Source organism: Eschscholzia californica, unplaced genomic scaffold (genome assembly GCF_041429995.1).
Source record: "Eschscholzia californica isolate CP2 unplaced genomic scaffold, dmEscCali1.0.p SCAF_1, whole genome shotgun sequence".
NCBI lineage: Eukaryota > Viridiplantae > Streptophyta > Magnoliopsida > Ranunculales > Papaveraceae > Eschscholzia > Eschscholzia californica.
The window spans coordinates 2,501,570-2,524,378 of record NW_028238198.1 but is presented as its reverse complement, the minus strand read 5'-3'; the positions used below and the strand labels follow the sequence as shown (position 1 = coordinate 2,524,378).

The window sequence follows — 22,809 nt, the reverse complement described above, 5'->3', positions numbered from 1 at the left end:
GCATTGATTATCATGATACATTTTCGCCTGTATCAAGAAAAGACTCATTTAGAATCATTATGGCTTTGGTGGCTCATTATGATCTAGAGCTTCACCAAATGGATGTGAAAACAGCTTTTCTAAATGGGAGTTTAGAGGAAGAGGTCTACATGGATCAACCAGAAGGTTACTCAGAAATGAGTATGGAACATATGGTGTGTAAATTGAATAAGTCAATATATGGACTTAAGCAAGCCTCCAGACAATGGTTCCTTAAGTTTAATGATACTATTGTGACCTTCGGATTTAAAGAAAACATTGTTGATCAATGTATATATCAGAAGGTCAGTGGGAGTAAGTTCATATTTTTGATCTTATATGTGGATGACATACTCCTAGCCACTAATGATCTTGGTCTACTGTATGAAACCAAGAAATTTCTCTCTAAGAACTTTGAAATGAAAGATATGAATGAGGCAAAATTTGTGATCGGGATCGAAATTTTTCGAGATCGAAAACAAGGTTTACTTGGTTTGTCTCAGAAGAGCTATATCGAAAAAGTTTTAGAGAGATTTGGCATGAAGGATTGTGCACCGACTGATACACCAATACAGAAAGGAGATAAGTTAAGTCTCATGCAATGTCCTAAGAATGACTTGGAAAGAAAAGGAATGGAAAGTATTCCTTATGCTTCTGCAGTAGGAAGTCTTATGTATGCGCAAGTTTGTACCCGTCCAGACATTAGCTTCGCAGTAGGAATGCTTGGTCGTTACCAAAGTAACCCAGGGATGACTCACTGGAAAGCAGCAAAGAAGGTGATGCGGTACTTACAAGGAACGAAAGACTATAAGCTTACTTTCAGAAGAAAAGATAATCTGGAAGTAATAGGTTACTCAGACTCCGACTTTGCTGGATGTACTGATAGTAGAAAATCCACTTCTGGATATGTGTTCCTATTAGCTGGAGGAACGATATCATGGAGAAGCATTAAGCAAAGTATTTATGCATCTTGCACAATGGAGGCTGAGTTTGTGGCATGTTATGAAGCCACAATTCATGCTTTATGGCTGCGGAATTTTATCTCAGGACTTGGACTTGTCGACTCTATTGCCAAGCCGCTGAGAATTTATTGTGATAATACTGCCGCAGTATACTTCTCTAAAAATGATAAGTATTCGAACTCACGAGGAAGCAAACACCTTGAGCTCAAATATCTTATTGTAAAAGAGGAGGTTCGGAAACATACAGTAATTGTAGAACATATTAGTACCATGTGTATGGTAGCTGATCCACTAACTAAGGGTTTGGTATCTAAGACCTTTAAGGAACATGTTGCAACGATGGGTCTTAGTAATCCTTGTATAGTAGTGGATTGATATGTATGTAAGTTTCTACAAATACTAATTGAGATCTCATGAATGTTATGTTTCCAAATTCTTGTTTACTCATATGTGCATATTCGAAATGAGTGAAAGTGACAAGAATAGTCTTGATTAGACAGGAATAGTCTTAATCAGACATAGCTGAATTGAAACAAAACCACTTATGTACTTGGTTTTGTATCTAATCTCCAATGAATGGTAATGTTAGGAAGTTGCTAATGTCGTAGTACATGGAAGGAAATATGTCGCTTTAAGATATATAACCGCTATGACTCGCACTAGTAGCCTACCTGTTAATGAGATTGTGTTCACTAGATATGAATGGAGTTATTTTTTAAAAATGCGCGCATATATGTTTTTGAGCCTAAGCCTTAACCAATACATTTACTAAAAGGTTTAAATGATCTTTGAAAACCTAAAATTTTGTTTTCAATTGTATGGTCCAAGTGGGAGAATGTAAACATGGGCTATGTTCATGCAAGGCCCATTCGCCAATTTTCATGAACAAGACCCATTAGTATGTCCCATACAATAAGACCATGTATAAACTTATTGGGCTAAAGGTTTGTTGGGCTCATAAAACTCATTCATGTATTGAATCTATGGACACTAACTATGTGTTGACAACAAGGCCCATCTATAAGCATGAAGTGTATAGACTAATGAGGTATGTTGTCTTGTCTTGTGTCTTGACACTTAATGGTCTAGTTGTTTGACACATAAGGGACACTTGTCTTGTGTCTTGACACCTAATGGTCTTGTGGCTTGACACATAAGAGACACTTGTCTTGTATCATGACACCTAATGACACCTAATAGACTTGTTGCTTGACACATAAGGGGACACATGACACCCATGTCTTGTACAAACTCTATGATGGATTAGAGAATTGTATAAATAGAGATGGAGAATGAGATGGAAAGCTATGCTCTTGCTCAATAATTCAAGCTAGTCTCTCCATCACTAGTGCTTGAAGAATAGAAGAGAAAAGAGTATACAAGTTCATCTTCTAGTAAGTAGAGATTTAAGGAGTTAAAACTTATTGAAGTAAAGAGCTTATATTGGTTATAAGGAGCTTATATTGGTTCTATTAAGAAGTTGTTTCTAATCTCTACAATGGAGAAAGGTATGTAATTATTTCATGTTAATAATTACCTAATGTTCATATTTCCATATTGATTTTGTGACAAACATGAGTCCCTAGATTCTTGTGTGTTCATGAGAAGATTTTTGAATTGCTAACTTGTCTCATGAACACTACTTATAGAATGTATAACATGACCACCATATCAAGCGCACTCCCACACGCAGAGAAACATAACTCAGTAAAATTATCACTTTACACGTCTTCTAATCAACCCGACCTTGTCCTCAGCCAAAATCCACTAGACTTCCGATCTCAACTCAGTAGCAGACATCACCTTCAAACCAATACAAGCATCTATCTATGTAGACCTCCAAACCTGTGCAGAAGAGCATGTAGTAGGTTTTGTGCTAGGTGCAAATGTGTTCCACCAGGTACTGCTGCTACTAAGGAAGTGTGTGGCTCCTGCTACACTCAGTACGCCCACCCATGGTAATAGATCCAAGTGCCCCCTAAATATCATTTCGGTGTAACACTTGCCGCATTTCTCGTAGTTACCAGCAGTGCCTAGTGGAACACATCTACATCGTCGACAACACGTCTCACATTCTCTCTTGCACCTCAGCACCTGTTCGGCCTTGAATGAGCTTCACACCTTTTTACGCATGGTCCTGGGCAAGCTACAATCACCATCCAACCAATACAACCATCATTTTATCATAAATTTGCAAATTTCTAACTTATAATCTTTTACTAATTTAACATACATGGAAATCTAATGGTTTTTTGCTCATCTTCTTCCTCTCTGTATACATAAAGTAATTGGTTAAAATTGAGACTTAGAAATAGTGTTTCGCAATGGAACAAGGCGGCTCGAAAACCGCCGGCCATGGCCTCTTAAGTACACGCAAGCAGTACATCACGACCCGGACCCGTTCATAATCGGGCGCACCAACCACCAAATCCTTTTTAGATACAAATTCAATTATGCTTCAACTATTGTAATTTTACTAATCGAGCTAACCAACCACCAAAACAAATTATATTCCTTCTTTCAGATTGCTAGAAATAAATTTCATTTTTCCTCTTTCAAAAGGGAATTAATGATAAAGTGACTTAGAAATTGGTACTTAGAGGGTGACATGTTTCCTCATTTGGAAACAAAAACGGTCCCCATTGTAACCAAACTTTGACTTTTAGTGAATTCCATGTCATTATGTCACCCTCTGAGTCATTCTCCAAGTCACGCTAGCATCTCTCCTTTCAATATACTAACAGTTACAAATCAAATTATTCTTAAAAATTACAGCCCATCAATGAGGAGATTTTTTTAACATACATGGCTATTTGGACGAATTTTTCAGTCCAATTTCTATGTAATACTCAACTGCTCCGGAATGAGGCAAGGTTCTACACATTGATTGGTGATTCTTTTCTTTTTTGGTTGATCTCTTTTTTTTTTCTCATTTACTTTCACCATTTGAGAATAGTCCAATATGGGAGAATGTGTCTCACAACCAATAATATAATGTCTACGTCCTCTCCATTCATTGTCAATTCGTTTTGAGTTGGATGACCACATACTTAACATCATATGATACCAAAGCCCCCATTAATTAGAGCAAACCAACAACTTAAGGTGAGTTAGTTACTTAGATGTGATGTTCTCTTTTCTAATCAGAGCTATATTTTCTTTGAATGTGCTCTCTTTTCTCGTAAAGAATTATAAATCGAATTACAAAATGGAACGAGTGAGTGTTGACGGGACAAACACCATGACAAATCATGATCGTTCGTTTTGTTTCGCAGATTATTGGGTTAACCATCCCAATTCCCACGGACACCTCTCCAATTATCATGCAAACTTTTTCGTCCATCCAAATAAAACCACACTACCTTTCTTATCTTCTTCATCAAATCCCAACTATTTTACCCCTCTAAATTAAACAACGACAAAATAGTTTCATCTTATTTCTCGTATATTTGTTTTCTTTCTAACGATCTTTTTCTCCCTGTTAACTAAACAACTACAAAAAATGGTTGCATCTTCTTTTTCATACTTTTCTTTCTCATGGCTTCGTCTTCTTTATCAAAAAATGATTTCACTTTTTTTGCTACGGGTGCTTCCGTAGTTGATGGACACTGATGGGCATTCAACAGTAAATCTTCTTTGAAATACATGACTTTTTGCTACGACAAATTCCATAACAAATAGATAGTTAACGGTCAAATATTTTTGAAAATTTAGTTACATCGAAATCCATAGCAAAAGGTTTAAATTAGTAGTACGAATTAAGTCGTAGCAAACAGTTCGTAGCTAAAACCTTTTGTGACGGCAATTTTAGCTACGAGAAAAATGGCGTAGCAAGAGATCTTTTGCTATGGAATATCAGGTAACAGCCACGACTTCTGTCCGTAACTAAAGGCCGTCTGTTTTGTAGTGCACACGTCGAACAATTCAAAAAAAAAATATTAATTGTCGAACACCCATTTAAAAGTTCTTGTACCACTTTCTCATAAATAACAAGTTGTAAGGGAGTCGTGTTTGAAGTTTATTTATTCATTGAATCTATCCCTATTTGCATTCGCTGATTAGAGTTTTGCTATGCAACAATGTGGAATCTTGAATAAGTCAACCTCTATTCTTATTCTCATCCCAAAACTCAGATGTCATAAAGGGTGCAGGACCTTTCTTCTTTTGACTTTATTTTTATTTTTTTGCTTGCTTTTTTTACAAGTGTTTTTGTCGGTTACTTGTAGTTTGTGATCCTTCGTCCGGGTCGAAAGAATTTTTTTTTTGTTTGATGAATAGTTGGATAAGGTTGATGACCATTTGTGGTATTTCAAAATTTTATAACAATGATCGAACTTGAAAATTTTGTCGCCATTGTTTTACTTAAACAATTTATGTGCAAACTTCAACTGCAAAATAAACTATTAAAAGTCCATAATGCATTTCAAAAGTAAAAAAATAAAGACACCAGTCTAAAAAGTAAAATATTAAGAATAATTATCCAATAATCGTCGTTTTCTTTGTTTTGGGGGTTTCTTTGTAACGACCAATAAATAACCACAAAATTTTGAGCATTGCTTGTTAATCTCGCTCTAAGGACATTTACGACCCTTCGAAGCACGATTTTGCTTTGTACTTTCGTTGAAGTGTAGGGCAGTTTTGTTCCAAAAAGTACCTCTTTTTTTTTATCATTTCCAATAATCGAATCGATTGCGATGTGTAAGTAACCACTAACGAGCACAACATCATCCAATGGAGTATAACGCTCAACAATAACGGATGAGTTTGGTGTTTCAGAAAAATCAAAAATTTCTTCGACCGTATCATTCGCTAAATCAACTCGAGAGGTCATATTTAACATATCTAAAACACTATCATTAAAATTAGAGTTCGGATTAACCATTGATGAAAGAAAAGAAAATAAATCAAGATTGAAAGAGAGGGAAGAAAATGAATCAAGATCCCTTTTTAAATAGGGGATCCACCTCAATTAAAGTTACCTAACTTTAATTTGACATTTAGAGTTCACATACTGGCAGAACATTGATTTTTTTTTTTTTTATGGTCACATTGTGATAGAAACCAGAGAAGATGAACTTTTATTAATCTCTTTAGAAAACTAGATTGATTTGATTATTACAAGCTAATCAATTTATATAGTTCTTCACTCATTCAGTTATAGAGAGAGAGAGAGAAACTATTCGTAACAACCTAACTAACAGAATTAGTTAGGAGTTAGTTAGGTCGTTATTTAGTCTATAGGCACCTCGGCCGACTACTCTTATAAGCATATTATTACACCTCTGTAACACCTTCTTCTTCCTTAGTTATTTATCTTTCTCACACTAAGTTTACACCACTAGTATACTCTAACATCCCCCCTCAAGTTGATGAGTCGAGAAGAACCATTAACTTGTCCCTTAGAGTAAGAAACAAATCTTTAGGCAGACCTTTTGTAAGCAAATCAGCAGGTTGTTCTTGAGTAGGGATATGCTGAATTTGAAGTAAACCAGAAGCCACTAGATCCCTTACAAAGTGATAATCCACTTCTATGTGTTTTGTCCTCGCGTGACAGATAGGATTAGCAGCAATGTTCTTGGCTCCTAGATTATCACAATATAAAACCATAGGAGAAGTAATTGGATGATGAAGTTCAGTTAACAAATAAGATACCCATAACAATTCAGCAGCAGTGGAAGAGAGGGCCTTATATTCAGCCTCAGTAGAAGACTTGGCAACAGTTGGTTGCTTCTTTGAGCTCCAATTCACCAAAGAATTTCCAAGAACCACACATACACCACTTGTAGATCTCCTGGAGTCTGGGCATCCAGCCCAATCCGAGTCAGAGTAGCCTCTTAATTTCGAAATATCTCCTGGTGTAATGGTAATCCCACAGTTGACTGTCCCTTTCACATATCTTAGAATCTTCTTAAGTAATTGAAGATGAGTTGATCTTGGAGATTGCATAAATTGTGCTGCATAATTGACAGCATATGCTAGATCAGGCCTTGTCATGGTTAAGTATTGAAGACCTCCTATGATGCTTCTATAAAAGGATGGATCAGAGATAAGTTCACCATCATTCTTAGATAGTCTGATAATTGAAACAGGTGTGCAGCTAGGTTTTGAGTCCAGAAGATCAGCTTTCTCTAATAATCCAAGAGCATACTTCTTTTGGGTGAGAAACAGTGCACAAGACTCATCCTTGGTAACCTCAATGCCTAGGAAAAAATGAAGGAAACCCAAGTCCTTCATGGCAAACTCCTTGCTCAGAGTAGTAATTAGTGATTTCATTAGGGAAGAGCTACTGCCTGTCAAGATGATGTCATCCACATACAATAATAACACTAGAATATCATCTTTTGAATGTTGAATAAACATTGAATGATCATGAGCACTCTTGACAAAACCAAGTGATAGGAGAAAGGTGCCAAATCTCTGAAACCAGGCTCTAGGAGCTTGTTTCAGCCCATAGAGACTTTTATGTAAGTGACAAACATAGGATGGATTAGAAGCATCAATGAACCCCCGAGGTTGTGTCATATAAACATTCTCTTGGAGTAGCCCATGCAAAAAAGCATTAGACACATCTAATTGTTGAATAGACCAACCATTTGAGACAGCTAAGTTGAGAACTATTCTAATAGTAGCTGCTTTTACCACTGGGCTAAAAGTCTCTGAGTAATCTAACCCATCTTTCTGATGATAACCCTTTGCAACCAATCGAGCTTTAAACCTCTCTACAGACCCATTGGAGTTGTACTTAACTTTGAATACCCACTTACATCCTAGAAGATTCATTGAAGGATTGAAAGGCACAAGTGACCAAGTGTCATTTTTCTTAAGAGCTGAGAATTCTTCTTCCATTGCTTTCACCCAATTTGGGTCTTGAGAAGCTTCTATGTAAGTAGAAGGTTCCTTATGATGTTGTAATAGTGTGAGATAAGTCTGAGAGATAGGATGTCTCACAGAAAGATGAGAAACATAATCAGGAACAAACTTTGGTTTAGAAATTCCATTTCTTAACCTTGTAGTCATCCTATGAGATGGTGCAGCAGCTGTTGGTGCTGAGGTTGTGCTAAGTTGTGGAGATAGAGCAGGTTGTGAAGATTCAGCAGGACTAATAGGAGGTACAGAATTAAGAGGTAATTGAATCATAACAGGAGTAGTATTATCAGAAGAAGAAATGGTGTTTGACTCAGCAAAGGGAAATGTAAATTCCTCAAAGATCACATTTCTAGAAATATAAATCTTCTGTGATTCTAAGTCCAAGCATTTATAACCCTTATGAGAGGTACTATACCCAATGAAGACACACTTAGAGGACTTAGGGCTCAATTTATCATTTCGAATAGCTCCTAAGTGAGGGTAACATAAACAGCCAAAAGTCTTCAAAAGAGTGTAATCAGGAGTTTTGTTAAAAATTACCTCATATGGTGATTTGCTGAGAAGGAGCTTAGTTGGTAGCCTATTTATGGTAAATACAGCTGCTGAAAAAGCCTCAAACCAATAGCACTTGGGAAAATTAGATTGAAATAGCAAAGCATTTCCCATTTCAGTGATTTGCCTATTTCTCCTTTCAGCTCTCCCATTTTGCTGAGGAGTGTAGGGGCAGGAGCTTCTAAATAATATGCCACACTCATCAAGATATTGTTTGAAATCACCTTTAGATAACTCCAAAGCACCATCACTCTGAAAATATTTAATACTAGTAGACAAAAGATTCTCATGAGTGTTCTTGAACAATTTGAAGTACTTCAAGCTGTCTGATTTGTACTTTAAAGGATAAATCCATAGAAATCTACTATAATCATCAAGGAATAGAATGAAGTACTTATCTCCTGTGAGACTTGGCTCAGGAGAGGGACCCCAGATGTCACAATGTATAAGATACAAAGGGGATTCAGTAAAACTTTCAGAGAGAGAAAAGGGAAGAAGCTTGCTTTTGGCTAATGAGCAGGAATGACAAAGAGTTTTAATAGGTTTATCTTGAACATGGATTAGTTTGTTCCTTGAAAGTAAATGAACAACTGAGTCTGAGGTGTGACCCAACCTTGTGTGCCAAATAGAGAATGGTGCAGCTAATGAAACCATATAAGAGTGATTAGTAGATGAATCTTCTATATCAAATATAATAGGATAAAGGTGATTTGTCATTGTGCCTTCATTTAGAACTTCATCAGACCAAAGGTCTCGAATTTGATAGCCCCATGGAGTAAATTTCATTTTAGCACTGGTTATCATGTGTGAATTTTGAAATGGATAATAAATTCCTTTTTAGTTTAGGAACATAAAGGACATTAAAAAGATCAAATGTATGAGATGAAGTTATAAGTTGAGCATTACCAGTAGCATTGATTGGAATTGAGAGTCCATTACCAACCATAACCGAGTCTGATCCTTCATACTTTTGTGCATTTAGAATTGTAGAAGAATCATTTGTCATGTGAGAAGTTGCACCTGTGTCTGCTAGCCAAACCTTCTCAGTTATAGTATGATTCACTTCATTAGAAGACCTCACCTGTGATGGTATTATAACCACCATATTTGCTTCTTCACAAGCAAATTCTTCTGATCCATAATCAAAATTAGATTCATATAACTCCTCATCAGTAGGAGTACAATTGAACACTTTATCATCTTTGAGTTCATCTGAACTCTCAAAGAGATGAATACCAGCAAAATTCCCTTTTTGAGGTCGAATTGGCTGATTGAACTTCTTATATTCACTTTTAGTATTTGGATTATATTCATTTTTAGCATTTGGATTTCGAACTGCATCATCAGGTGCATACCTATAACGACATTTAGAGGCAAGATGGCCCCATCTTTTGCATATTCCACATGGAATAGAGTTAAAATCAAAATCAGAAGCAGAATTATCTTGATTTTGAGTTGAAGATGAAGGATTAGGTCTATTTGATTGATTATATGATCTAACTTGATTATTAGAGTAGGGAGTTCTCTGTGATTGATAAGGAAAGGATGATCTATTAGGATTATGATAAGAATTTGTATTTCTAGATTGAAGATTTTTGGCAAAATAAGCTGTGGCTTCATCCTCTTGGACTTGTGATTTCATCCATTGTTCATGATGAATAATTCTCGTACGCAATTCACCAAATGAAATAGGTGTGTCTCGATTATGAATAGCAACTACAAAAGATCTATATTCTTTACCAAGTCCTTTCAAAACAATCCTACTAAGTTCCTTATCTGATAATCTTTCATTAACAGCTATTAAAGAGTCAGAAAGTACCTTGATCCTTCTGAGATAATCAGTAGCAGGAGAATCACCTCTCTTGATATTTTGGATTTGCTCACGAAGAGAAGCAATCTTAGCCTCATGTTCTTCAACATAATTCTGCTCAAGAAATCTCCAAATATATCTCGAAGTCTGAAGCCCTAACACATCAGACGAGATCGAGTGAGTAAAAGTGGCTTTCATGCACGATTTGACAAAGTTATCGGTTTTTCGCCATTGAAGAAACAGTGGATTTGGAACTTCAATGTTGTTTTCAACTATTGATTTTGCTGGAATCACGATCGAACCATCAACAAATCCATAAAGATCAGTGCTAATTAGAATAGCTTCAAACTGATCTTTCCAGATGAGAAAATTTGATCCATCAAGTTTTTCAGAGACAAAACTTGCTAGATTAGAGATTGAAGTATTTGGTGAGGTAAAATTAGGAGAAGAGACTGATTGAGATGATTGTGACGCCATTATTAAAGAAAGAGATGAAGATTTCTGTGATTTCTAAGAACAATCGATGAAGAAGAAGATCGAATGAAGAAGAAGATCGAAAAAAAAAACAAGGCTCTTATACCATGATAGAAACCAGAGAAGATGAACTTTTATTAATCTCTTTAGAAAACTAGATTGATTTGATTATTACAAGCTAATCAATTTATATAGTTCTTCACTCATTCAGTTATAGAGAGAGAGAGAAACTATTCGTAACAACCTAACTAACAGAATTAGTTAGGAGTTAGTTAGGTCGTTATTTAGTCTATAGGCACCTCGGCCGACTACTCTTATAAGCATATTATTACACCTCTGTAACACCTTCTTCTTCCTTAGTTATTTATCTTTCTCACACTAAGTTTACACCACTAGTATACTCTAACACATTGTTTTTCGGACATGCGGAAAGTGGCACATGAAGGATGTGTAAATCGCATACGTGCAATGCCACAGGACACTCATATATGTGCGTCATGGGGAGATACTGGTTACGTGCAGGTTGGGCTATATAGTTGTGAATTCTCGAGACATTTTTTTTTATTAATTGACATCCATTATCTTGTTCTAGTCCTTGGTATTGCAGTGTCATGAATCAACGAACGAATTGGGAGAAGTTCATTGAAGATGCTTGTTTGATACTAGTTTCAGAGGTCTTTTTTTTTTGTGTGTTGAAATAGTTTCAGAGGTCTTAGATGCTATGCTTTAATTTGTAAGGTAGTTAGATAACACAAGGGTAGTGATGACAACAATTCTCGAACTGTGAAATTGTGTTAGATAACTTCTCCACAAAGGCTGACTGATGACCACCGGTTTCGAGCAACTACAATGTTTTTTTTTCTAGCTAAAAGAAAACTAAAATCAGATTTTGGGTTTTTTATTAAATTTGTTCATGTTCTTCGCTTTCCTCTTTTAGTTCCTCTACTTAATTAATTCTTGTGCATTACTATGGAGGTTTGCACTCACAAACTACTCCATGCAGATATGGAATTTCAGCTCCCACATAAATTGTTTAGCTGGATGAGAAGAAAATGTAGGAACAGGAGCTTGTACCGTTCTGTATCAGGCCCCATTGATGAAGTTTGGTGGGCACAAAGATGAAGGTAAAAAATTCCGAGTTTTGCATTGCTGATAATCTAATCATTTGCTAAGATTACACAATTTGGGTATAAAAGGTAAAAATCAAGAAATACTTCATTGTCTCCTTTGACGGAAGGAAATGGTCTGGATTTTCTAAGGCATTGAAAATTTCAGCTACCAAAAACTAAACATCCTCTCTCAACAAAAAAAAAGAAAAAACTACACATCCCTTTGATGAAATCCAAATTTAAACTTTGGCAAGAAAATCTGGGATAAAAGGTAGAGCCAAATCACAATTAAAATGAATCTCATCCCAAGTCTTCATAGGAATGGTATGTAATTCCTTAAATTCCTTGATGTTAACCTCTAGTAAGTAATGTTTTCTTGCACTACTTAAATAGCCATGTATGAAGTTTCCATAACTAGTGCACTTGATATCCCGGTTTGTCAATAGATCATATTCATGATCGAATTTGAAAAATGGCCTAACTACACGCACATCCGACCAACTGGGTCGCCACCCATACTTATTATCACCCGTATCTTTGATCTCTATAATAAAGAAATCATCCTCACAATCAAGAATTACCATAAAAGCCCTACCACCACATTCTATTAAGTCTGCCACTAAAAGTCCCCCTGTAAAATTATAGAAACGTACGAATGATATATGTTTTTTGGTATCTAAACATATTAAACTTTTCTTAGTTTTGTTAATAAAATATACTATTATTTGACCTTCACCACCTAAACTTGTCAAACCAACTAGTACTTCTTCCCTATCAGGTTCTAACAAAAACTTTGTATAGTCAGTGGTTATATCTTCATCACTTTTCACAATAAACTCATCCCAATTACTACTACCACTATTATTACCTTTTTCTTCTTCTTCTTCTTCTTGTGAGGATGATGAGAAAACTTTAACACTCATAATGTAATTAGGCTCACAGTATCTACAGTAAACTACGAAAACTTTGTAATCCCATCTTGACGAAGAAGAATCTCTTGATGCTCTCATGGCAATCCCCAAAATTTTATCAGAACTATTTGTATCAAATTTGGGTAATAAACGAGAGTTTGTTCTGCTCAGAGGATTTTTAACCACAAGAGAATTAATATCATTACCTACTTTTGATGATATTTTGTAGCAGACAAGTCCAGATGAAGCAGGAAATACAGAAATTGTTTCGGATTGTGGGTCATAAGCTGGTAAAGATATACTTCTTTCTTTGGAAATTTCCATATCGTAAATGATATTGTTGGTTAAAAGTGATTGAGAATCAAGATTGAATAACATAGGACGACTATGGTGATTTTTGAAGACAGAGTCTGAATAATTTAAAGAATGGAGGATGATTGATTCCCATCTTTTACAGACGGATTGACATGAGACAATATCTCCGGTGGGAAGTTGAGCTAGTATTGTTTCGATTATCGGATCGTCGAGTTTGTTCCATTGATTTTGATCTTCCTCCTTCTCCTCCTCGTCTGTATAATTTCTATCAGAATAATGAGATTGCTCCATTGATTTTGATTATGGGTTCGAATCTACCCTATTGTTGTTGTTGATGATGATGGGTCGGTCTTCTTTAGTTTTGATCCTTTTCTATTTATATAGAGAGAGAGAGGGAGAGAAAGTTTGATTAATTAGAATCTTGGAAACTTGCTTGTAGAAAAGATGAATGTTTTGGAAAGAATGAATGTTTTCATTCTTAAGATATAGTCCTCCAAACTTTATAATAAGGACAATTGGATTTTATCAGTGGTCCAATTTTGATCGATCAAAATTATTCGCGAGTTTTAAACCAAACCGTCCACCCTATATATTGACCATCACTAGCAAGCTAGCTGACCTGGCTCACACAGTCGCTTTCTCTCTTGCCCCAATTAGGGTTTCATAAACCCCGTAAAAAAGGTGATAATTCTCCCATCCTAGTTGCTTTTTATTGGCATACTTTGATTTGTTTGAGTTTTTAAGTTTGAGCTTGCATGTTTGTGAATTTATTGTTCCTGATTTGTGGTAGGTTTGATGAGTGCAAGGTTAATTATAAGTTAGTTGGAAATGTTAGAAGATAGAAAATTGGTTGATTTTGTGAGAAACCCAATACTGTTTTACTTCAAATTCACCAAGTAAGTATTGATCATCAAAACAAGTTGTAAATTTCATGAAAACTAGAGGTACTTGATCAAATCCAGGGAAAGAAAGACAATAATATATCATAAACGTTGGAATCCATGCATTTGGAAAATCTACCAAAAGAATTTTAGATAATAAATGCAGAATGAAGTAAAACTGGATAAATGAACTAAAATATGATTTAATTAGGGAAATAAGTAGTTACCATAATAAACTAAAATATGGATTTTGAGGGGAAAAAACAACTACCCATAAACCTGAATTTAATCCAACATCCAGGATCCTCATCTTCTTCTTCTTGGACAACTTTTCTGTTGGAATCGGAGCCAATTTTGGCTTAAGCCGACTCGTCAAACTCAGAAACGGAACGCGCCATTGCGTTCGTCTCGTCGAGCTCTACAATTTAGAGCCAAGAATCACTCAAATCCGATTCCGGATGAATGAGAAATTCAAGGTTAAAGTTTGAACGAAAAACGGTTGAAATAGGTACTGAACTGTCAAAGAGGAACAGTCATGTCAGGGGGCATTTGCGCGAAGAGGACGCGCGCCAATCTGGACGGTCAGCGTTCATCGCGCGGGATTTCGCGCGATCCGACAGCTGGCGTTCGCTCCGCGCGCGGGCACGCGTCTGGCTACGATCTAACGGTCGTTGCGTTTCATCGGCGGGACAGGAGCGGGATTTCAAATCCAATCTAACGGATCGCGTTAACTCCGCGGGATTGAAACAGATCCAACGTCCCAAGATCGAACCGCCTCCTATATTCAGTTATAGCCCCTGGTTTCGAACAGCTATGTCTTTTGAACCCAAAAGACATTATACACCTATTCAATTCCTATATAAACCCATCAAACCCACTTCATTTTTCATCAATTCAATTCATTCTCTTCTTCTCTTCCCTTCTAACAATTAGAGGTTCTGGTTGGCCTAGAATATCTAATTAAAGAAGTTTTTTCTAGAGGTTCTGGATAGACTAGAATATCTAGAAAAGGAAGAAAGAAGTCTCGAGTGAACTTGAATTTCAGAAGCGTCTAGAAGATCATCCGCATTAGTCCAAGAGCTCATAATACTGACACAGGTTCGTCCGCTTTCAGAATATAGAAGTACCATCTTAAAATTCTGAAAGGTTAGTCGTTGTATCCCGAAGGCATTCACCCCAACGTTTGGTACTGTTACGGGGGTGTAAAATGTCTTAAGGAAAGAGAATTTATTCTTGCCTCGACTAAATTAACACCTATCACGGTTAGCCCGAAAGAAGGAATATTAATTATTCTTTATTAGTTTATCTCTCTATAAGTTAGAGAAAGGAAACTCTGTCTAAATCAAGCCAAGACAGAGAGAAATCGACTTATCGATTAATAACCAGAGAACAACAATCTTAAGACATTTTATTATTATTTCTCTGGTTATAAGATATTAATTTGGTTTACTTTCTGTGTGTTTCAGAAAAGGAAATGGCACGAACAAGAACCACTCTGCGAGTTATTCCGCCTAACACAAATAATGGGGAAAAACCAGAGAAGTTCAAAGGAACTGACTTCAACCGATGGAAGTTGAAGATGATGTTCTACCTAACGACATTGGGTCTGGTTAAATACTTAACCGAGGAGAGACCCACCCATGCAGAAATAGAGGATGAGGCACAGCGTACCGCTGAAATAGAGGCATGGAAACAAGAAGACTTCTTGTGTAAGAATTATATCCTGAACAGTCTAGATGACGGACTCTATAATCTATATTCGGTTATAGAAACATCTAAACAACTGTGGGACACCCTTATCAATAAGTATAAGACTGAGAAGGCGGGTGTCAAGAAGTTCATCGTAGGACGATTCTTGGACTACAAGATGACTGATTCAAAACCAGTTATGATCCAGGTCCAAGAACTACAAAGTCTCCTACAGGAACTACAGGCAGAGAACATGATAACGAATGAACCTTTCCAGGTCCGAGCCCTAATTGAAAAATTACCCACGGGGTGGAAAGACTTCAAAAATTATCTCCGCCACAAGAATAAGGATATGAGCCTTGAAGAACTCATCCTAAAGCTTCGAATCGAAGAGGACAGTCGCATTGCCGAGAAGAACTCTGAAAGACTCTCGAATGTGAACGTCGTAGAGACCGGTCCGAGTAAGAAGCGTAAGCATCTGTCTAAAGACGGAGGAAAGCCGAAGAAAAAGACGAGGTTCGGCCTATGCTACAACTGTGGCAAACGAGGTCATATGGCAAAGGATTGTCGTTCCAAAACCGGCAACAGACAAAAGAAGCCGAATGACCAAGCCTCGCTGATAGAAGATACCGAAACTCAGAACCTGTGTGCTATGGTTACTGAAGCCGAAGAAGTGACTGAGAAACTTCAGAACTTGAACCTCTGTGCAGTGGTATCTGAAGTCAACCTGGTTAATAACCAGAGAGAGTGGTGGGTCGACACCGGAGCTACTCGTCACATTTGTGGTGACAAAGGCCTCTTCTCCTCTTATAACGAAATAAGTGAAGGAGAAACCCTGTTCATGGGAAATGACTCAACCACCCAGGTCAGAGGAAAAGGGAAGATCATTCTGAAGTTCACTTCAGGAAAGGAAGTAACTTTGAACGATGTACTTCATGCTCCAGATATCCGAAAGAATCTGGTTTCTGGTTCTCTTCTAAGTAAGAATGGGTTCAAGCTAGTCTTTGAGTCAAACAACTTCGTCTTGTCTAAGAATGGGATGTATGTTGGGAAGGGCTACTTATGTGGGGGGTTATTTAAACTAAATGTAACCTCTGTAACGCCAAAGGCGTCTATTATTAATAAAGTTAATAATTCCGTTTATATTGCTGAGTCTTTTAATATTTGGCATGAAAGACTAGGACATGTGAATAACAAGTCATTAAAGAAATTAATGAACTTAAAGTTAATTCCAAAAGTCGAAATTGATTCAAAACAAACATGTCAAACATGTGTAGAATCAAAGATGACTAAGACATCGTTCAAATCAATAGAACGAGACACAGAACCTCTAGACTTAATTCACAGTGACATTTGTGACTTAAAGATGGTTCAAACCAGAGGAGGTAAAAAGTACTTCATCACTTTTATCGATGACTCCACTCGGTTTTGCTATGTCTACTTACTAAGAAGTAAGGATGAAGCAGTCGATAAGTTCGAACTTTATAAAACCGAAGTGGAAACTCAACTTAATAAAAAGATTAAGGCTTTGAGAAGTGATCGAGGTGGAGAATATGAATCTCCTTTCGCCGAGATATGTGCGAAGAATGGCATAGTTCATCAAACAACGGCTCCTTATACACCTCAACAAAATGGTGTAGCAGAGCGGAAAAACAGAACCTTAAAGGAAATGATGAACGCTTTCTTGATAAGTTCTGGTTTACCTCAGAACTTGTGGGGGGAAGCGATATTATCGGCGAATCACTTATTAAATAAGTTACCCCATAGAAAGACCGGTAAAATTCCATATGAGTTATGGAAAGGAAGGATGCCATCCTTTAAGTACACGAAAGTGTGGGGGTGTCTGGCGAAGGTATTAGTCCCTCCTCCTAAACGGGTCAAGATAGGACCTAAAACTGTGGACTGTATATACATAGGGCCCGCAATAAATAGTGGCGCCTATAGATTTCTAGTACAGAAGTCTGAAATCGAAGATATACACATAAACACCATTCTGGAATCGAGAGATGCTAAGTTCTTTGAACACATCTTTCCTTTCAAACAGAATTCAGAAGTCTCATCTGAAAGTAGAAAACGTGTAAGAGATGAGGAAGAGGAAAGTCTAGAAACATCTAAAGAAGATGATATGGAAATCGAGGAAACAACACTCGAACCTCGAAGAGGGAAAAGGACAAAGAAAGCTAAGACATTTGGTCCTGATTTTCTAACCTATATGGTAGAAAATGAACCTCGGACTTTCACAGAAGCAATGGCTACTCCAGAAGCTCCATTCTGGAAAGAAGCTGTTAATAGTGAAATAGAATCCATCATGGGAAATCATACATGGGAGCTAGTAGACCTCCCACCAGGTTGCAAGCCTCTAGGCTGCAAATGGATTTTCAAAAGGAAATTGAAAACAGATGGATCTATAGACAAGTATAAAGCAAGACTTGTCGCACAGGGATTCCGACAAAAAGAAGGGTTAGATTATTTCGACACCTATTCTCCAGTTAGTCGAATCACCTCAATAAGAGTGTTAGTAGCTATAGCATCCTTATATAATCTGGAAATTCATCAGATGGATGTGAAAACCGCTTTCTTAAACGGACAACTCGAAGAAGAGATATATATGAACCAACCAGAAGGGTTCATAGCTCCGGGACAAGAAAAGAAAGTGTGTAGGTTAGTGAAATCACTATACGGGCTAAAGCAAGCTCCGAAGCAGTGGCACTTAAAGTTTGATGACACATTATTATCAAACGGATTTAAGATCAACGAATGTGATAAATGTGTCTATACAAAGGTAACTGCTAAAGGATGTGTTATTCTATGTTTGTATGTAGATGACATGCTAATTATGGGAAATAATTTAGATGTCATTAATACAACTAAAAAGATGCTTTCGAAAACTTTCGATATGAAAGATTTAGGGAAAGCAGAGGTCATTCTTGGAATTAAGGTTTCCAAGACGGCTGAAGGGATAAGTCTATCTCAAACGCATTACGTTGAGAAAATCTTAGAAAAATTCAGCAAAGATGACCTCAAAGTGGCGAATACTCCGATAGATCCAAGTATTCACTTAATGAAGAATACAGGGAACGCAGTAAGACAATTAGAGTACTCTCGGATTATTGGAAGTACCTAATGAACTGTACTCGACCAGACATAGCCTACTCAGTTAGTAAGCTAAGTAGATTTACGAGTAACCCGAATAACACACATTGGAACGCCATAACGAGAGTGTTACGGTATCTAAGAAAGACGAAGGAGTACGGACTCCATTATACCACATATCCCGCAGTCTTAGAGGGATATGCAGATGCAAATTGGATATCAGATACCGACGACACTAAGTCAACCAGTGGATATGTGTTTACACTGGGAGGGGCTGCCATATCATGGAAATCTTCGAAGCAAACGTGCATTGCTCGATCGACAATGGATTCAGAATTCATTGCTCTAGATAAAGCAGGGGAAGAAGCAGAATGGCTGCGACAATTCCTTGAAGATATTCCAATATGGCCAAAGCCGGTGCCTGCAATCAACATACACTGCGATAACCAAGCAGCGATTGCACTGGCACAAAGCAAGATGTACAACGGTAAGTCTCGACACATTCGTCGGAGACATAATACCGTTAAGCAACTTCTCTCTGAAGGGATCATAACTATAAATTATATAAGATCCAAAGATAACCTAGCGGATCCATTTACAAAAGGGTTATCTAGAGAGTTAGTAGTTGCATCATCAAAGGGAATGGGGCTAACGCCTAAGTAAATGAGTAAAGGCATGGTGAAACCCTACCTAGATGACTGGAGATCCCACGATCTAGGTTCAAAGGGCAACTGAAGCTATATCCTGACTCGACAGTAACACTGTAAGAGATCTCTATCTCTTACCCATTCCTAGGATGACAACAGTGTTACCTGCGTTGAGAGGTTAAGCATTAAGCTTTTAATTAATCCGAAAACTTAGAACTTGATTCTAACGTGAGGTATAGCAGGATACCTTAGTACGGATAACCTATATGTGTGTGAATTGATGCCGGTTCCGTGAGAAGGTCGTCTAGGCAGACTTCTCTAAAGCACACACGAAATCGGGAATGTTCAGGGCCGAAATGAACACAACCGAGAACCTAAGTTAGTAAGGGATTAGCTGTGTGATAACTATTTTGGATTACAATTCCCAGGACCCAGTTCAAGACGTAAAGTTCACTGCCGTCCTTGTAGACCTGGTAGTTACTCACTAGGAAAGGTTCAAAGTCGAAAGACTACCTTCTTCCGATGCAGCGAAATTCCGCTTATGAGCTCTGTCAGTGTCAGTCTGTCAGTATAGTATGTCTGCATATATCATAGCATAAAAAACCTCAAATTTTCATTCATGTGGGGGATTGTTGGAATCGGAGCCAATTTTGGCTTAAGCCGACTCGTCAAACTCAGAAACGGAACGCGCCATTGCGTTCGTCTCGTCGAGCTCTACAATTTAGAGCCAAGAATCACTCAAATCCGATTCCGGATGAATGAGAAATTCAAGGTTAAAGTTTGAACGAAAAACGGTTGAAATAGGTACTGAACTGTCAAAGAGGAACAGTCATGTCAGGGGGCATTTGCGCGAAGAGGACGCGCGCCAATCTGGACGGTCAGCGTTCATCGCGCGGGATTTCGCGCGATCCGACAGCTGGCGTTCGCTCCGCGCGCGGGCACGCGTCTGGCTACGATCTAACGGTCGTTGCGTTTCATCGGCGGGACAGGAGCGGGATTTCAAATCCAATCTAACGGATCGCGTTAACTCCGCGGGATTGAAACAGATCCAACGTCCCAAGATCGAACCGCCTCCTATATTCAGTTATAGCCCCTGGTTTCGAACAGCTATGTCTTTTGAACCCAAAAGACATTATACACCTATTCAATTCCTATATAAACCCATCAAACCCACTTCATTTTTCATCAATTCAATTCATTCTCTTCTTCTCTTCCCTTCTAACAATTAGAGGTTCTGGTTGGCCTAGAATATCTAATTAAAGAAGTTTTTTCTAGAGGTTCTGGATAGACTAGAATATCTAGAAAAGGAAGAAAGAAGTCTCGAGTGAACTTGAATTTCAGAAGCGTCTAGAAGATCATCCGCATTAGTCCAAGAGCTCATAATACTGACACAGGTTCGTCCGCTTTCAGAATATAGAAGTACCATCTTAAAATTCTGAAAGGTTAGTCGTTGTATCCCGAAGGCATTCACCCCAACGTTTGGTACTGTTACGGGGGTGTAAAATGTCTTAAGGAAAGAGAATTTATTCTTGCCTCGACTAAATTAACACCTATCACGGTTAGCCCGAAAGAAGGAATATTAATTATTCTTTATTAGTTTATCTCTCTATAAGTTAGAGAAAGGAAACTCTGTCTAAATCAAGCCAAGACAGAGAGAAATCGACTTATCGATTAATAACCAGAGAACAACATTTTCTTCTTTACCTCTGATTTTCCCACATCCCATGTTTCCACTTGAATAGCATCAGTCAAGAGGAGTCAGGACCACCTAATCCCATCTTTGAAATCCTAAAACTACAATCTCTTATCACAAAACCCCCCACAAATCTTCAAGTTCTAAATTCTCCTTTGACAATCTTAAATATCAGCACTCCCAAACACAAACCACACCCCTGAACTTCTTGACCCAAATTCTACACAAGGATTAAAACCCAGTATCAAAAACAGTTACAGAAAACTCCTTGAAAAATCAAACCCAGAATCAATTCAACTGTTGGGCATTTAGAGAACACGGACAAGACGGGCAGATGATGATGATGGTATTTACCTGCCCCAAAACCAACAAACAAAGGCGATATTATTGTCAGAGACACGATGGTTGCAATAATGGGGAAAGTGGAGACAGTAGAGAGAGAGAATAGGAGAGAGAGAGTATGAGAGAGAGAGAATAGGAGAGAGAGGGTATGAGAGAGAGTTGAGAGAGAGAATAGGAGAGAGAGAATTGAGATATTGCAAGTTATTGTCAGAGACGCGAAGGTTCCACTAATGGGGAAAGTGGAGACAGGAAAGAGAGAGTGGGAGAGAGAGTTGAGAGAGAGAATCGGAGAGAGAGAGAATAGGAGAGAGAGAGAGAGAAGGGCAAACGATGGTGAGCCTAACCTAACAAGAGTCGTCTATGGCATGTGTTGTTTTTGTCTCATTTGAAAATTAGATAAAGAACGCAATGAACATTATTATCAAAACTAATCCAGCTTTTTCAGCAGCTTCTTTACTATGGCCCATTGACAGTGAACATACTAATGGTGTAATCTGAGTGTGTCAATATCAAGTGATGAATTTAGAAGATGGTATCTCACTGGTGTGAACTTACAAATAAACAACTAAATAGTAGTGGTGCCTATAGACTAAATGGGTGAACAACTAATAGACTGTTTTCATAACTAACTATGTTAGTTATTAGTTGTAACAACCTTTTCTGTTATTCTTTCTCTCTCTATAACAGTTTTCTTGCAATCAAAGCTATATAAGCTAAATCTCATTGTAATTGAATCATTCCTTGATTGTGAGATTAATGAATAATATTTTCTCTTTAGTTTCTATCATGGTATAAGAGCCAGAGGTGATTTTTTTCCCGATTCTCTTCATCTTTTTCTCTCACTAGAAATTATAATTTTCTTCATCTTCATTGATCTCTAATGGCGTCACAATCCTCTAATTCAGCTTCTTCTCCAAATTTCTCATCACCGAATTCCTCCATTGCTAATATAGCAAGCTTTGTATCTGAAAAACTCGATGGATCGAATTTTCTTATATGGAAGGATCAGTTTGAAACAATTCTAACTAGTACTGATCTTTTTGGATTTGTTGATGGTTCGATAGTAATTCCAGCAAGATCTATCATTGATAACAATATTGAGGTTCCAAATCCTTTATTTCTTCAATTGCGAAAGACAGATAACTTCGTCAAATCCTGCATGAAGGCAACATTTACTCATTCAATTTGTTCGGATGTGCTAGGTCTTCAAACTTTAAGAGATGTTTGGAAGTTTCTTGAGCAAAATTACGTTGAGGAATATGAAGCTAAGATAGCTTCTCTTCGTGAACAGATACAGAATGTCAAAAGAGGTGAGTCGACTGCTACTGATTATCTTCGTAAGATTAAATCTCTTTCTGATTCTCTAATTGTTGTGAATGAAAGAGTCTCTGATAAGGAACTTAGTCGAATAGTCTTGAAAGGTCTAGGCAAGGAGTATAGATCATT

General features: G+C 37.4%; 1 protein-coding gene and 1 long non-coding RNA gene across 2 annotated transcripts; both read right to left on the bottom strand.

The window, feature by feature from the left end:
• Positions 1-11,802: 11,802 nt before the first annotated feature.
• Positions 11,803-13,458, bottom strand: LOC147563169 (uncharacterized). Its single transcript, XM_086664706.1, has one exon. It carries the CDS (start codon positions 13,307-13,309, stop codon positions 12,032-12,034), a length of 1,278 nt encoding a protein of 425 aa, XP_086520832.1. The 5' UTR covers positions 13,310-13,458; the 3' UTR covers positions 11,803-12,031.
• Positions 13,459-14,082: 624 nt separating this feature from the next.
• Positions 14,083-21,673, bottom strand: LOC147563168 (uncharacterized). The gene is made up of 2 exons (XR_015223530.1): positions 21,019-21,673; positions 14,083-14,227 (listed from the first exon to the last, which is right to left on the bottom strand). It is a non-coding gene; the product is annotated as an uncharacterized LOC147563168 (long non-coding RNA).
• Positions 21,674-22,809: the final 1,136 nt, after the last annotated feature.